This window comes from Trichomycterus rosablanca, chromosome 1, assembly GCF_030014385.1.
Source record: "Trichomycterus rosablanca isolate fTriRos1 chromosome 1, fTriRos1.hap1, whole genome shotgun sequence".
Taxonomy (NCBI): domain Eukaryota; kingdom Metazoa; phylum Chordata; class Actinopteri; order Siluriformes; family Trichomycteridae; genus Trichomycterus; species Trichomycterus rosablanca.
This window is the reverse complement of record NC_085988.1, coordinates 35,821,075-35,838,994: the sequence shown is the minus strand read 5'-3', so window position 1 is coordinate 35,838,994 and position 17,920 is coordinate 35,821,075. Positions and strand designations below refer to the sequence as shown.

General features: G+C 38.7%; 1 protein-coding gene across 1 annotated transcript in view; it reads right to left on the bottom strand.

The window, feature by feature from the left end:
• tln2b (talin 2b) overlaps positions 1-17,920 on the bottom strand; it is a 265,448-nt gene that overhangs the window by 17,856 nt on the left and 229,672 nt on the right. Inside the window, exons 46-52 of the mRNA XM_062991879.1 lie at positions 17,198-17,364; positions 13,646-13,829; positions 11,591-11,716; positions 6,450-6,566; positions 2,186-2,371; positions 1,725-1,832; positions 958-1,063 (exon numbers count right to left, since the gene is read on the bottom strand). Of these exons, the coding sequence (XP_062847949.1) occupies positions 958-1,063; positions 1,725-1,832; positions 2,186-2,371; positions 6,450-6,566; positions 11,591-11,716; positions 13,646-13,829; positions 17,198-17,364 (994 nt within the window). The remainder of the gene's footprint in view (positions 1-957; positions 1,064-1,724; positions 1,833-2,185; positions 2,372-6,449; positions 6,567-11,590; positions 11,717-13,645; positions 13,830-17,197; positions 17,365-17,920) is intronic.

Sequence of the window (17,920 nt, the reverse complement as noted above, 5' to 3'; positions counted from 1 at the left end):
CTGTTATTAAAAACAGGCATCACTGCTTTACTCTAAATGTGTGCATTTGAGTATTTTCCCCTACACATCCTTGATTTAAATACGACATCACTGTTTAAGTTCAGCTCACAGATATGCATTTTTAATGGCTAATCTAACTTTTTTAATGTACTGAAATATCCTTATTTAACAGCTTTTGCAAGCAGACAGATGTTGGTGAGGATTCTATTGAACCCTAGAGATCTGAACCATGTTTGACCTTGTTCATGCTGTCCTGTACTCACCTCCATCTGAAGCAAAGGATACAAAAACAGTAATATTAGAAAGTGAAGCTTGAAGGCCCAGTGGGCTTTTGGCTTTATTAACCCTGCACAGATCCGATTCTGCACCGACACCTATTACTGCTAACACTGATATTGCTTTACTGAATTGACTGGAAGCCTTTGGTATAAGCTTTTAAAACTAGGGCTTTGTCTTCTGCCATAAACTTTTATATACTGGTAAAACTAGCTTTATACCAGTTTTATTACCAGTTATAGTGCATAGCTTTATATTACACAAAAGCGAACATTAGAATGTTTAATAGATTGCTTTTATTTGTCAAAAATATACATATACAAGTGTACAGTACAATGAAATGTATTTTCTGCGTAACCCAGCTTGTTTGAAAGCTGGAGTCAGAGTGCAGGGTCAGCCATTGTACAGCACCCCTGGAGCAGACAGGGTTGAGGGCCTTGCTCAAGGGCCAACAGTGGCTGCATGGCAGAGCTGGGATTTGAACAGACAACCTTCTGATTGATAGCGCAAAGCTCTACCCACTAGGCTACCACTGTACCTATGGTGCATGCAGTACATTTTTAATCCCAGTATACATATAAAAACATTATCATGCCAGGTATACAAAGATATTTGTACAGGTCTTTCAGAGAAAGAGAGAGATAGAGAGAGTGTGTTTGTGTGTGTGTGTGTGTTATTTACCTTTCATGGCTTCAGCAGTCTGGATGAGCTCAGTTACTGAGCTGGCTACTTTTTTTGAGAGAGCTGCCAACTGCTGCCTGTGTTCTGCTGTAGGCTTCTGAAGAACCTGTTGCCATATGGGCAGAAACACTGCTGTCACAAACATTAATTATCCTGCATTTTTACTGTTAGTGATGCAACATAAAACTTATTGCACATTGCTGATTTAAACTGGTTGATTTATTAGAATAGAATGCTTTAATTTGTCATATATACAGATACACATGCAGTGTACAATGAAATCCTTTATTCACATATCTCAGCTTGTTTGGAAGCTGGGGTCAGAGCGCAGGATCAGCCATTGTACAGTGCTCCTGGAACCAAGAGGGTTAATGACCTTGCTCAAAGACCCAGCAGTGGCTGCATAACAGGAGTCGGGAACTGAACTCTCAACCTTTCGATTGATATATCTATTGATAGCCAAAAGCTTACGTTCCACATAGTTAATGAGCTTTAAACAAATTATAATGTGGATGTTAAAAATCCATGTCATTCATTTTATTTTGTCAGTGTTTCACTGTAAAACGAAAAACACTATTATTTATATTTGTTGTCATGGTTACCCCCCATGAGGTACACAGATTGATTAGAAATCGTTTTGTATAAAAAATTAAGTCACCTGCCAGTCAGAAAGTAGAATATTCTTTGGACATTCACATTAAAACAAATACACAAAAATGACCAGTTTGGCTTAAGAATACTGTAAGTGACTAAAAACACAGACACACCATTAGAACTTGCTCGAGCAGGTCGATGTATCCAGCGGTGCACTCTGTGCCATGAAGCAGAACTTTGTTCCTCACATCCTGAGCAACCTCGTGATGATATGCAGCTTGCTGTAGGAGAGAGAAAAAAATCAACATGATGCATTTAATATCTGCAATAAAAAAAAAAATCACTCAAATCAATAGGTCTGTAAATTGTGAGTCGGTAAATCTAGTGGCCACTACACAAGCTATATTCATTTAGCATTAATGTATCTGGTGATATAGTGAAGCTATGAAATGATGTTCAATGTGACATTGGGAGGAACTGAACTGAGTATACACTGCCCTCTTGTGCTCTTGTCATTTCAGCTTAGTACAGAGGTGTTGAAGCTGCTGAATGAAAACGACTGCACCTGTGTGTGTGTGAGAGTGTGAATGTGTGTGTATTTAAAATGTGAGGGTGTTGCAAAGGTGATTAGCACCTTGCAGGTAAGCAGCATGTCCGAAATAGCTTTGCGGCTCAGGTTGGCAGTGGAGATCACATCTTCCTGCTGGCCAGAGTTGCCCGCTGCCACAGCTCTGGCCGTGGCTACAGTGATGCCTTTAGTCATGCGAATGAGCTCTTCTGGTGTTGAACTCTTTTCTGGGGTGTCCTTGGACTGAAAAATCTGCAAAGACATACACAACTTTTTTTTATTTAATACATTTTATACAAAACATCATTTTACAAACTTTACTGGTTGGAATTTAATTGCAAATAAGGAGCAGGTCTATCATAAAATCACCATGATTTGCCATCTAGAGTAAGGGATTTTGCCTTAATGACAAAAAGAAACAAACATTGAAATTTATAAGTCAATCTAAGCTTCCTGAAGGTGAGACTGAAAGTAAAAAGCATGTCCCAAGTTACACATTACTCTATTAAACAGTATGTCTAACTGGTACTCAATAAATCTTACATATATGCAATATACTCAAAAGTTCTGTCTGTAATAATCATGGATGTAAAATAATGTGTAAATTATGTGTGAGGCTGTGTTTCGTAAGTAAGCCATACTTTGCGGTCAGGTATCTAACAGAAACAATTGGCTGTGCCTGAGAGAAGGAGGTGGACTGGGTCCCTCAACATGGCTTTTTGGCCAGAAAATGCTCATGACAGTCCAACGCTCTTCTCAAACAAGACAGGGGTGGTGCGAGCAGTGAAGGTATTTATTTATTTATTTCATTCACTTGCACAAGGTGGGTTCATATTTAGTTCTCTTGCACGAAGAGTCATGCACTGATCATCCAGCAGAGGTCATAATTGCAGCAGACATGGGGAATCCCCTCTGGAATTCCCATCCTTCTGATAAGACAATAATTGTCTGTTTAGGCACCTGGCCTGCTGATTGAAGAGCTGAAATGGGGAGAGTGGGACAGTGGCAGTGGTAGCCTAGTGAGTAGTCGCTTTGGGCTCATTAACGGAATGGTTGAGTGTTCAAATCCAGGCTCTGACATGCAGCCAGTGTTGGGTCCTTGAGCAAGGCCCTTAACCCTCTTAGCTCCAGGGACGCCGTACAATGGCTGACCCTGCGCTCTGACCCCAGCTTCCAAACAAGCTGGGATACATGAAGAAAGAATTTTGTTGTACTGTACAGATGTACAGTGTATCACAAAAGTGAGTACACCCCTCACATTTCTGCAGATATTTAAGTATATCTTTTCATGGGACAACACTGACAAAATGACACTTTGACACAATGAAAAGTAGTCTGTGTGCAGCTTATATAACAGTGTAAATTTATTCTTCCCTCAAAATAACTCAATATACAGCCATTAATGTCTAAACCACCGGCAACAAAAGTGAGTACACCCCTAAGAGACTACACCCCTAAATGTCCAAATTGAGCACTGCTTGTCATTTTCCCTGCAAAATGTCATGTGATTTGTTAGTGTTACTAGGTCTCAGTTGTGCATAGGGAGCAGGTGTGTTCAATTTAGTAGTACAGCTCTCACACTCTCTCATACTGGTCACTGAAAGTTCCAACATGGCACCTCATGGCAAAGAACTCTCTGAGGATCTTAAAAGACGAATTGTTGCGCTACATGAAGATGGCCAAGGCTACAAGAAGATTGCCAACACCCTGAAACTGAGCTGCAGCACAGTGGCCAAGATCATCCAGCGTTTTAAAAGAGCAGGGTCCACTCAGAACAGACCTCGCGTTGGTCGTCCAAAGAAGCTGAGTGCACGTGCTCAGCGTCACATCCAACTGCTGTCTTTGAAAGATAGGCGCAGGAGTGCTGTCAGCATTGCTGCAGAGATTGAAAAGGTGGGGGGTCAGCCTGTCAGTGCTCAGACCATACGCCGCACACTACATCAAATTGGTCTGCATGGCTGTCACCCCAGAAGGAAGCCTCTTCTGAAGTCTCTACACAAGAAAGCCCGCAAACAGTTTGCTGAAGACATGTCAACAAAGGACATGGATTACTGGAACCAGGTCCTATGGTCTGATGAGACCAAGATTAATTTGTTTGGTTCAGATGGTCTCAAGCATGTGTGGCGGCAATCAGGTGAGGAGTACAAAGATAAGTGTGTCATGCCTACAGTCAAGCATTGTGGTGGGAATGCCATGGTCTGGGGCTGCATGAGTGCAGCAGGTGTTGGGGAGTTACATTTCATTGAGGGACACATGAACTCCAATATGTACTGTGAAATACTGAGCAGAGCATGATCCCCTCCCTCCGGAAACTGGGTCGCAGGGCAGTGTTCCAGCATGATAATGACCCCAAACACACCTCTAAGACGACCACTGCTTTATTGAAGAGGCTGAGGGTAAAGGTGATGGACTGGCCAAGCATGTCTCCAGACCTAAACCCAATAGAACATCTTTGGGGCATCCTCAAGCGGAAGGTGGAGGAGCGCAAAGTCTCGAATATCCGCCAGCTCCGTGATGTCGTCATGGAGGAGTGGAAAAGCATTCCAGTGGCAACCTGTGAAGCTCTGGTAAACTCCATGCCCAGGAGAGTTAAGGCAGTTCTGGGAAATAATGGTGGCCACACAAAATATTGACACTTCAGGAACTTTCACTAAGGGGTGTACTCACTTTTGTTGCCGGTGGTTTAGACATTAATGGCTGTATATTGAGTTATTTTGAGGGAAGAATAAATTTACACTGTTATATAAGCTGCACACAGACTACTTTTCATTGTGTCAAAGTGTCATTTTGTCAGTGTTGTCCCATGAAAAGATATACTTAAATATCTGCAGAAATGTGAGGGGTGTACTCACTTTTGTGATACACTGTATATGAATATATGACAAATAAAGGCAATCTATAAATTTGAACTTGCAAGCTCAAGATGCCAACACTGGTGGGCTAGAGTGTTTCACTTTTGGTCCACACAAGAACCTCAGAATACTAAAATAAAGAGAGTTGGGGAATGGCAATATATATAAATTTGTATTTTTGCAAGGCATAAACTGTTCAGAGCAGTTCGAAGCAGACTCCACTAAATCTTCAGTGAAACCTCTGTATACGAAGTAAAGGTTAACAGCACTGAAGCTAAACTGTGTGCTTCCAGCCATGAGAGTTAATGACACATGTTTGAGCTTAGACAGTAGAAAATGGCTATAGAGGAGATAAGAATGCTATCCTTTCCATCAAGACAGTGGACCAGCTATGGTCTATTGGCCACAGATGGCTGACAGGCTGGAAATCAAGCTTACAATCTGCCAGTGACAGGGTAAATGTTTTCATAGCTTATTATATCTTCAAATTTGTGACAAGAGTTTGGGGAAAGCCCTTTTCTGTTCATCCGTGACTGTGAACTTTTTAATAAATAAGGTCTAAAAAGACATGGCTGGTTTGTAGGTACTAGAGCCTTTTGCACAGAGCCTTGAACCCAACCCACTGATTACCTTTTGGATGACCTGATGTTGATTGTGAGCCAGGCCTTTTTAACTAACAGTGTGTAATCTACAAATGCTCTTTCAACTCCATGTGCATGTCAAACAAGCTAATTGGGTCAATTTTTTGGCCATATGGTTTGTATAATGTATATCCACAACATGTTATTTGTATTCTTGATAAATCTGTTACCAAATCATAATAAACACTATAGAATTATCCCCTAGCTGAAAAAAAAGTAAGAACACTGTAGGTGTGCTCTTACAAGATATACAAGATGTGAGTGTTTTATTACCAGCCCTTCAGTGTTGGCATTGTTTGGATGGTATACACAATCATGCCTGATAAATGCACAATGTCTGGTAGAACCCAGATAAAGATTAGCAGTACATCTGAGGTACAGCTGACCACAGAGACTCCCTCAAGCATTCACTCGGTTTGCCGCTTCACCCTGGTGGCTGAGCCGGGCAGTTTCAGAACAGGCAGTAAAACCTCACTGTGTCCCCTAATACAGCAGTAAATATGACAGATGGACTTCAATACTTTCCACCAGTCCAAATTTTATTAGGCTTTAATAAAATGATCCTAATTTATGGCAAGGCTGGCATAGAGATAAGATAAATTAGCAGGGTAATTACATTTACCCTAAACAAACTAATCTGACATTTCTGCCATATCTTTTGTTCGGGGAGGTTAAACTGGTTGTTAATGGATTAGATCCACAGGTTAAGATGTATGTTGTGAGCATTTAAGCATTTATATTAGATTCTTGAATTAGTTTAATAAAGCTAAATACACATTAACCTCAAATGTGAGTATTTCTTTTCATTTTCATTATAATGCACCTAGTGTGACTTACATTCAGCTCCTGTTTGATGAACTCAATGGTGGCCTCGAGGGCCCTTGTCCCACGAGTGGCTTCATCCTCGACTGCTTTTACAGTTTTCAGCAGAGATGTAACATTGGTCACCATCACCTGTAACACAGCAAGAGAAAAGACCAAACAGCTAATCAGTGGTGGGTAATCATCCACGAAGTTAATTTGTGGTTTTCAAGGTGAAAGGAATAGCGTCTTGAAATGACTAACCCACTATCCAGCAGGGGGAGCTGTGATCTGTATATTACAACCAAAAGATTTGCAGACGTTCTAGCAAGAGTCAGCATGAATTATCTTGGTCAGTGCACTTAGTTTAAATGCATTCTCAGGGCTTGTGCTACCTGTTCATTTCAAATGGGGGACTGTAGCCCATTTATCACTTTGCCCCATCCACATTTTCAAATCCATCCCTAATAAGTTATTATTTGAGTGCTGAACCATAATCAGCTCTCCAATGGCAATAATATGCTAATGATATGATGAAGTGTGTTGTTCTGGTAAAACAGGTGTGGCACTTTTGTAATTCACAATGCATGTTAATCTTTCTCTAGCCTTTTATAAGTGAACAGTTTCTTACCATTGCTGGCACTATTTTTCTCTCAGCATTGACAATAGGTATTGAAAAAATCCAACAACACTGCTACACCTAATACATCAATAACAGTACAACGCACTGATCATGCATTAAATGTTACTGTCATTGCCGTGCTGAGAATAAGCCATCATCCGAACAGCCATGTTTACATGCAGCCTAGCAATCCATTAACAATCTGACAAATAGCTCAATTAGAATACATCCATGTAGACACCTCATAGAATATGCAGACTAACAGCTTATTTAGAATGTGCCTATGTATAAACCTCATAGAATATTAAACAGAAAATGTCCATGTATACACAGCAGCGTCTTCACATAGTTATAGTTACACATCCTTTATTATTATTATTATTACTGTTATTATTATAATACATACCTAACTAATCCCATTTTTATTCATATGCTTATTGTTATTGCTATTATGTATATAGTACTATGTACACAGATATAATTCCATATATGTAATAGCAATAGTTATAACTATGTATTAATATTAATCATAGATATATAAGTTTACTGATGTTCTCGATCATGAAATATATAGTAGAACAGGGTTTTTCAAACACTGGGTCATGACCCTTAGTTGGGTCGTGAGCAAAATAAAAATAAACGGATTTTACAGGCACATAAACTAAAACTGTTATGTGAACGCCTCCTTATGGAGGGAATAAGATGCATTTTTGTGTTGCCTGGGTACCCTGTAATAGAAAACCTCAATGTATACACCTATGGAATAGACTAGTCCAGTTGGGGCCTAAATTTCTATTCAATTGAACAAGGTAAGTACTCCTTTAAATAATCCATTAATCAGAAGAATAATAGTCATAAAAACACCTGTATCAATTACATTCCCTATCTGTATGCTTAGGTTAGTTCTGCTTATGTGCATTTATTATCATATTGTAGGGATGTAATGATACACTCTACAAATGATGCGATGTGATTCACAATACTGGGTTCACGATACGATTTTCCCCCGATTTTTTAAACAAAATGAAATTGAAGACAAATTATGACAAAGTTTCCTTTTATTATTTCTCTTAAAAATAAAAAATAAGATGTTGTATTTGTGCTTATCTTTTATTTATCTAAATAATGAATGTCCTTTTATTTCTGAGGTCGGTACAAACTATGCAAAACAATGCTGCATATTTCGCTTTTTGTGTTAAAAAACAAAAAAAAAACAAAAAAAAAACACAAAAAAAACCATGAAATTTTAAAACAAATCTCACATTAAATAAATAAGTCAATAATACAAATAAAAAAAGAATCCTCACATAAATAAATTTACCTGGAAAATTTCAAACCTGGCAACCCTGTAGTGACGTTAACCAGGCGAGGTGATTAGCGCCAGTGCCCTCTGTTGTTTAAAGCGAATATCGATTCATTATACATGTAAATCGATTTAAATAGTTACACATGTGAATCGATTTTTAAATGTCTTGTGGTGCATCATTACATCCCTATCATATTGTATTACAAAATTCGACATGGCCGGAGGACAAACTGGTCTGCAGAAAAAAAAAGTTTATGGTGCCAATTTTAGAAGACTTTTAAAATCCTAAGAAATGTTGCAGAGACATCACATCATCTCTCGTTCCTTTTTTTAGTGAATGTAAAGTACATTTTCCTAAGTGTTCCAGCTTTTTAAAGCTATAAAAAACAAACACACCAATTGAAAACTGAGGTAACATACTGCTTTTACTCTCACTCTGGCTGGACTCACGTGGTGCTTGTTGCCATGGTAACATGTACATTAAATGGTACTCTACACATAGCGTGTATGCAAACTGAGATTTACATCAGATTGTTGGGTAGAGTGTACATATATACACCTCAGTCTTAGTCTATAATTAGAATGTACTCGATCGGATCAGAGAAAATCTTTGCATGTAAACATAGCCAATGTCTGGGTAGTGGGGGTCCTATGGCAACTCACTAGGGTCTCCTTGGGGTAACGGGAGCAGAAGAAGTGACAAAGTGTACAGAGTGAAAGATAGTTTAGTCTAATTGCATACCCACAAAGTTCAACGTGGGTGTAGTTTATTTTATTTATCTAAATTTATTAGGATTTTAACGTCATGTTTTACACACTTTGGTTACATTCATGACAGGAACGGTAGTTACTCATTACACAAGATTCATCAGTTAACAAGTTTAATGTCAAACACAATCATGGACAATTTTGTATCTCTGATTCACCTCACTTGCATGTCCTGTAGGAGGAAACCGGAGCACCAAAACCCATGCAGACACGGTAAGAACATGCAAACTCCACACAGAAAGGACCAGGACCGCACCACCTGGTAATCGAACCCAGGACCTTCTTGCTGTAATGCAACATTGCTACCCACCGAACCATCGTGACGCCCATCTAGGTGTAGTTAAAATAGCCAATGAAGGCACGCACATGACAAGTAAACCTAATGAATTGGCCAGTATATGTAGGATGAAAAATTTACTTAGTGTAGACCTTAAACTTACACTGGCAAGGAAAACCCTGCTATACAGTAAATTACATTAGTGCATCTGGGTACACTGTGTGTCCTGCTCATTTATCCTGTTTTATTTGATTCAAAGATAACTCTTTCAGCACAGCGTTGGCTTTTATGAGCACAGCATAAAAATCAATAAAACCTATAAAGAAAAACGTTTTCTTTGTTGTATTATCAATAAAGAAACTTTTGATGCTTTCTGCAACTCTAGTTACACCATTTGGGAGTCCCATATATGTCATTCTATAATTTGGGGTACATTCCATGTCCAATGATAATAATTATATTTATTCTAACTATTTTCTTTAAAAATGTCATATTTTACCTATTAATGGAAAACATGTTGTAATATCACAAAAACATTATGTGCATCATATGCTTCATTTAGCTTGAAATTTGTCATGATGTTCCTAAATGAACAGTTTTTGCTTTGTCCGTTTTTTAAGTTGGGTGCCTTGGTTTCAAAATAATGAATAAAATCATTGAGGGCAACAACATCTATATTTTATTTTTTTTATTATTATTTTTTTTTACCCCTTTTTCTCCCCTTTTAGCGCATCCAATTGTTCAATTAGCATCGTGCTTCCTCTCTGTCTATGCCGAACCCTGCCCTGACGGAGGTGATTGAAGCTAACCCGTATCCCCTCCGAAACACGAGCAGCAGCCAGATGCATCTTTGCCACCCACACATTGACGCCACCTAGCGTTGCATGCGGAGAGACACACCCTAAGGGCACCCTCTCCCATCTCTGTGTAAGCGCCTCCAATCAGCCGGCAGAGAACGCAATCGCATTCTGACAGAGAGAGACCCACATCCGGTTCTTTGTCCCACCCCCCACATGAGCAACCGGCCAATCGTTGCTCATATAGCCACTCAGCTTCGAACCGGTAAAGCAAGGCTGGATTCGATACCACGCTCTCAGAATCCAGCCCTGGTTGCAGCGCGTTTCTTTTTACCGCTGCGCCACCTGAGCGGCCCAACATCTATTTTTTTTATTTATTTCAAAAGTTTAAATACTAAAGAAAAAAAATATTTTTTAAATTGAGTTTCTCTTTTAAATAATTTAAATATCTTTATTTATTAATGTCCGCAAAAGTTCTGTCAACTATGTTACTAACAGAACTCCACTCAGCAACTCAAAAATGGTTTGTTCTAAAACTATGTGACCAGCATTACATGATATAATTTATCTCTGTGGAGGGTATATTGAACAAACTGTGGTGAATGTCCTCTTATTTTTTAAAATATTTTATCTATAATAGAACATTGTCAATGAGTATATTAATTGACCAACTATGTTACATACATTGTCATGGTTACAATTTTTTTTATAATTTTAATTCAAATGTATGTTCAAATTAGACATTATTCTGTTCAAGAAATGACATGTGGTCAGCCAGGCAAGGTCTACCACTGAAGTTATGGGTCAAAATAGGGAAATTGTCAACTAAGTTACCTAGTAGTCTACATCTACTGTCCCTTCAAAATTAAAAATTAAAATAATGTTTAAGCTTTGCAAATAGTGGATATGTTACACTAAGGGAATATATTAACTTGAACCACTGATTGTTCTATTGAGAGAGAACATTGTTTTTGTACTTTTTTGGTGATGTGAAATGTACCCCAAATTATAGAATGACCCATATGCTTATCACTCTTCAGACACTTGATAAACTCTTCAGACACTTGATAAATGAGATAGGTGAGACAGGTCAACGTGGTACCTTGAAAAAAATTCCAGGAATTTGCTTGGCAGATAGAAAGATAGATAGGCAGGTCATGGTGAATACAGACTTAAGCGAGGTACAGTCTTTGTGCAGTGATCAGAAAAAGCCTAGTTATGTTCCCTACAGTGTGGCCAGTGACTCACACTGTGATGCCTATCAGAGTAACACAGGGCTCAAGCGATGGTCACACACTGAGATGACAGATTGTGTAGAACAATCTTTGCACACAGCAAGACATTCAGATACTTTTAACACCAACAAACACCAACAAACAAACACACACACACACACAGAGAGTTTACCTTTGCGGCACTCTTTAGCTGGTACATAGAGGGGTCATCTGCAGGTTTCCCCGCTGCACATTTAGTTGCCCCTATTAATTCAGCTAGAGCTTTGGCCACATCCCTTACAGCGTTGATAAGAACCACCTGTACAAAATGGGAAAAGGGGAGGGAGGGATAAGACACAGTTAAAAAAAAAAGGAAACTGCAGTTTGGGCACACAGCTTTGATGAAAAACAGCTGGATTATGAACCACACTATGAAAGCTTAATCAAACTGCATATTAGACTGTAGCTTGTCTTAGAGTGCATATTGTGCCTACATTTAGAGAAGGTTTTGTGCCCCTATTTAAAAAAAAAAAAGGGAAAATATGTAGTGCATTAATAACAACTGCAAAATGAAGCATGGAACTCTTGGACTGTGCAGACTGTCACACACTCACATAAAACAAAGAGCAGGGCAATTAGAAGAAGCAGTGGTTGACTGTCACACAAGCAAGATACAAATACAAACAATTTGACCAGTAGGTAAACAGTCTGAGATTCATTTATTCATTCAGTCTTTTATCCTTAGTAACTGCTTTATCCAGATTATGATTCTGGTGGTTTCAGGCAAGACAGTAATACACTCAGGACAGAGAGCTAAATCACTACCGGGCATTACTCATTTACTCAACCATTTACTCACTCAGACCTTGGGCCAATTTATAGACACCTGCTGGTATGTTTATGGGAGGTGAGAGAAATAAGGTAAAGTCAAACCCATTGATTTAAAAGAAGGATTTGAACTCAAGTCTCAAGCACTCTGGAGCATCATGAGAGATTTTGTACCTATTGCCGTAAACGTGAAGAAACTAGGGTTGAACTTTTACTGTTCTGCTCTCTCATTTTATGTTACATTTTAAGTCAACTGTTTTGTAACAACACATGGTCCAGCTTCTACTCCCTCCTCCCTCCATATTTTATTAGTGTACTTTAGATAGCCATAAGTTCATCATACATTATAATGGAACATACACCGATCAGCCATAACATTAAACCCACCTCCTTGTTTCTACACTCACTGTCCACTTTATCAGTTCCACTTATCATATAGAAGCACTTTGTAGTTCTACAATTACTGACTGTAGTCCATCTGTTTCTTTGCATGCTTTTTTTTTTAGCTTTCACCATGTTCTTCAATGGACCACCACAGAGCAGGTATTATTTAGGTGGTGGATGATTCTCAGCACTGCAGTGACACTGACATGGTGGTGGTGTGTTAGTGTGTGTTGTGCTGGTACACAACTCTATTAGACACTCCTACCTAGTTGGTCCACCTTGGCAATGAAGTGTGTAAAAACTCAATCAGCAATGCTGTGTCTTATCCACTCATACCAGCACAACACACACTAACACACCACCACCATGTCATTGTCACTGCAGTGCTGAGAATGATCCAAAACCCAAATTATATCTACTCTGTAGTGGTCCTGTGGGACACACCTTCTAACACACCATGGGCATTGGAACATATAGCAGGGCAACATCCAATCACACATTTCTTATTCATACCTAAGGGTAATTTTTCAAAGCCAACCAGCTTTTTATGCTTTAGGAAGATGAAAGGAAACTAGACACAGAAGAACATGAAAGTGAACCTAGCCACAGGCAAGGATTAAACTCGGGTATGTTGCTGTGGGCGACCACTTCTCCAGCTGACAAAACCTTCAATGATATTTGGTTGGTTGTTAATTTTTTGACTAATATCAAAGACCGCATATACAGTGTGAAATTTTAAATAGAAATACACCACGTGAAACACTCAGCAAAACACAATATTTACTTTCTTGCCTCTGGAGCAGATTGCTTTTACACACAATTTGGTTCACAACTGAGGTGAAACAAAGATCAGTACCTGGGACCACACCCAATCTCAAAAAGCTCTTTTTAAACAAACCCAAATGCATCAAATTTGGGGTCCAAACAGAAAACGCCCTAAAGCTGATTGTTTTTGACTCCAGAGGCCGAGATAGTAAAATAACAGTACAGATATAATAAACCCACGCTTAACACACCCATCCACCCACACACACACCTGTGTCTCTGGATCCTCCGAGCCCATGCTGGCTGCTCCAAGTTTGACGACATCGGTCAGCTGGGTGATGGTCTTGGCAGAGGATTGTGCTGCCTGTGCCAATTTCTCCTGGCTTGATGCAGCGCCGGCAACTAACAGCTTAGTGTCTTCCACCAGAGCCTTTGCAGTCTTCAGAATGTTTTCTCTGTTAAACACATGGACAGACTGCAGTGGTAAAACACTTCAGGTAGCTGCAATTATTTTTTATGTCTGACTAAAAGTGGGTTGGCCTAGATAGGTTGCTCAGGTACATTATGCCAAGTTCACACTACATTTACATTTTACATTTTCTGCATTTAGCAGACGCTCTTATCCAGAGCGACTTACAGAAGTGCTTCCATAGTGAACATTTCATTTCTCAAGTTTAAGTAAACAACAGTCGAAGAACACAAATCTGCTGAAACCTGTTAGAACCAAAGTGTTTTTTTTTTTGGTTTTTTTTTTTAAATGAAAGAAAAAAAAAACCCAAAACACTACACTTGCAAGTTGTTCAGATCGCAGTACAGTTCACACTACACAACTGGATCTCCTGTAATTGAAAGTCTTTTAAGTTGTTGTGGTTTTCACACTACCTGACTGATTGGCAATAGGGGGTCACACACTTCACGATCTTACACCAGAAGGAATCGCGGTTGAGTCTGTCTGGTCTCCCAAACTACATTTTGTCATGAAAACACACGCGAGAAGTGACAAGGGGTTTAATGATACCATGTCCAAAAATGCACAGTTGTTTGTGCGCTGATATGCAGTGTAAAAGCCAAGAGGGAAATAAAATAATCTGAGTGAAGGAGTGGATTTGGCTACGCCGCCAGCAGGGATTGTCTGTTCTGCAGAGAAAGTTGGAAATCAAATAAATATTTTTTTGCAGTGCAACGTTGGTAATATGGTTTGGCGTGGACGATAAGTCACAAATACTGTAAAGCTTGTATGTGTGCCGATGTATTCTGATAGAAACTATATTATGCCTCTGTTCTACACATTTACAACTCCTCCCCCAGGGTTTCCCTTTTGTATTTTGTGTTCACAAGAATCACAATCTGATCGCAACACCTTTCACACTATATGATTTTGAGTTACATGTCCAGATATTTAACATGGCAGATATTTTTCTTGAGTCTGCGAGCGATTGGCGAGCGTTTGGCAAGCTGCCTGGATCAAGTAGTTAAAAAGCTGATTTTTGATCACACACAAGCTGTGTCCGAAATCACATACTTCCATACTGAGCAGTACGCGAGAGCGGTTAGTATGTCCAAATACGTAGTATACATTCAACAGTATGCAAAAAAGTACCCGGATGACCTACTTCATGGGGAGCCACTTTTGAGTATGCAAATGATGGACACTTGTGGTCAACTAATGTATCCCATAATTCAACTGGAGCTGATTTTATTTATTTATTTATTTGGGATTTTTACGCCATGTTAAACACACGTGTGTCATTTAATGGCAGGAACTGGGTACAACTGGAGCTGATAGATGGTGGAAAGCAGAGAGTCGGCTGTTTACAAGTGTAAGTACGTTTTAAATTTTAAATTGTTATTATTGTGTACAACCCTGAGTAATGCTATTAGTAGCTCTGTGGAGAACTACAGAATTAATTTTGTCTGATTTTAAAATTGTTATAACCACGGCAATGTAACGTCATGCATCACGTCGTGCTTACTGCTTTACCGGCTGAGCAGTGTATACTTCCTCGAATCTAGAACGTACTTTTTAAGTATGCAATTTCGAACACAGCCATAGTGATCGAAATTAAGGACAAAAATGTAGAGTTAACTAGGCATTAGGTGGCAGAGCACATCTACAATATGGTTTGGCAATCCATCCAAAAACTAAGAGAAGAAAGAGTGGCAACTATTAAACATATTTATCATAATCTCATCTCAACACTATCATTCTTTTTAACCTTGTATTCTATAATTGGTTGGTTGTATTTACCTAAAAGCAGTCTGATATTTAGACACATGGGAAATCAGAAGTAAAAATAAAAATATTCAATACAAAATGAGCAGTCAGAATATGGATGGTATGGATTTGTCTGATAACTGAAGTACCATAGTTAACAAGAAGTTCTGAAAGACAGGCTCAAATGTCTGATCAGCTGACTTGTCCCACAACACTACAATCCAAATATCTCAACAGGAACAACATAAAAAACTAGCAAACAGAGAATGGTAGATATTTATAGCAGATGTAACAGCCTTAAATCTCCTAGGAAAGCTTTCCACTAGAGTTTACACCATAATGGCAACGATTCCTTCTCATTTAACCACAAAAGCATTAGTGAGAGCCAACATTACAAGATTTCTTTTTACTGGATCTAAACTAGGAACAGATGCGATTGCTTCCACTTCTCCAGAATATAAAGTTGGTTGGCTTTACACCATTTCAGCTGTTAAGTTGTTGTTGCTCCTGTATCCTTTTACTACTCAGTAGCAACACTTGTCCAGGTAAGCTCTAGCAAAGCACATACAGTGGTACTTTGAAACTCAATGTCAATTGATTCTGGGACTGGTGTCGAGTTTAAAAGGTGTTGAGTTTCAAGGTATTTTTCCCCTAAGGATGAATTGAAAACCTGTTAATGTGTTCCATGATACCGTGGAACTGCATATATGTTAGGCTGATCTAAAATAATGGGGTTGTTTTTGACACTTATACACTGAAAATAACATAAGTATAATGTAAAAACACTGAAATACAATAGAAAAACTGTTAAAAATCAATATAAAAATACAATAAAACCTGCATTTTACCTTTACTTCTTTATTGTTTCCTTACACTTTTTTTTTTACCATGGAGATGCTTGATCTTGGAATACCATATTCTGTACAGTAAAGGCGCATTCATTGTATTTTTATATTAATTTGTAACTTTTTAAAATTGTATTTCAGTGTTTTATATAAACTTATTGTACTAAAACAACGACAGAACTTATTAGCAGTAATAATTAAGAGAGGTTTAGTGTTCCTGTGTTGTTCTTTTAGTAAATTAATCCACATTAAGCTTTATTTATTTTTACAATAAGTGTTTTAAACTCGGAAAAGGTGATTCTCACAATTTCTCAGAACCCCGAGCTACAATGCAGATTCCACTCATATGCGCACTTTGATGACATATTACCACACCGCTAAGGCAGAGCCCTGAACAAAGCGGCTGTTCATCATTAATTTGAAATTAAATAAATAATTTTTATTTTAAAAAGGCTGAACACGTCGAGTTTAAGGGTACAAATCTCTCCACAAAGGGCGTCGAGTTCCGAAGATTTTAAGTTTAGGGGATGTTGAGTTACAAGGTACCACTGTATCTGATGAACTGTATGTTTGTCCACAAAGATTTTGTACCCAATGTTCTATACCATATATGCAAATGTTATATCTTAATAGCAAGACACTTTGAATTAAAAAGGGTGTTCACATACTTTCGATCATGCAGCGTAAACAGGCTCACCTATCACTATGAAAGCATCCAATTTGTTACTTTACGGAGCATGCAGAATGCAATGCTGAGTCTCACCTGTGGTCTGCGAAGGACTCTTCATTCTCAGAGTTGAGTGTGCCCGCAGAAGCGAACATGATGGTGGTATCTAGGTCAGCAATGATGCCAGAGACAGAGCTGGCAGCTGTAATACAGGCCTGAGTGCCCTTATTACCAGCTTGCAGAGCAGACAACACCATGGACACCTAAAAGAGAGAATCCAGAATTATTCGACTATAAAACTGGCACATTATCAAAGTGTGAACTGAAATGGAGAAAAGGAGTTCAAGCAAGGTTGAATGGATTAAGACTGTCTTTATGATTTAACACACAATATGAATTGCTTTTATATAAAGGTGGACTAAGGTAAACATAAAGAATGATGAGAGGCATACAAAAATGTATGTTGATGTTTCTGGCACTGGAAGAAAAATGCTGATGGATTTGATAGCCTAAGCATAAAGCTCCAGACATCGCAAAAGAGGCAGATCACGAGGCTAATGAACAACACAAGAGGAAAGAAAAGATATAGAAACCGTGACAAAAGCATTTCAGCTGACTGCCTGTAAAATGCACAGATCTTTTCAGATTGTTAGGAAAGCTGAACTCCTTCCATCAGCAAAGAGCTAGATGAGGCTCTGTAGGTAGCGGCACTAACTCACTCACAATGAACTTTATTCATTTGTTCCATAATAAATATAGTAAAATGCACACAAAAGCAATACTACTGATCTTTTGGTCAGGTTCACAGTGGGTCTAATT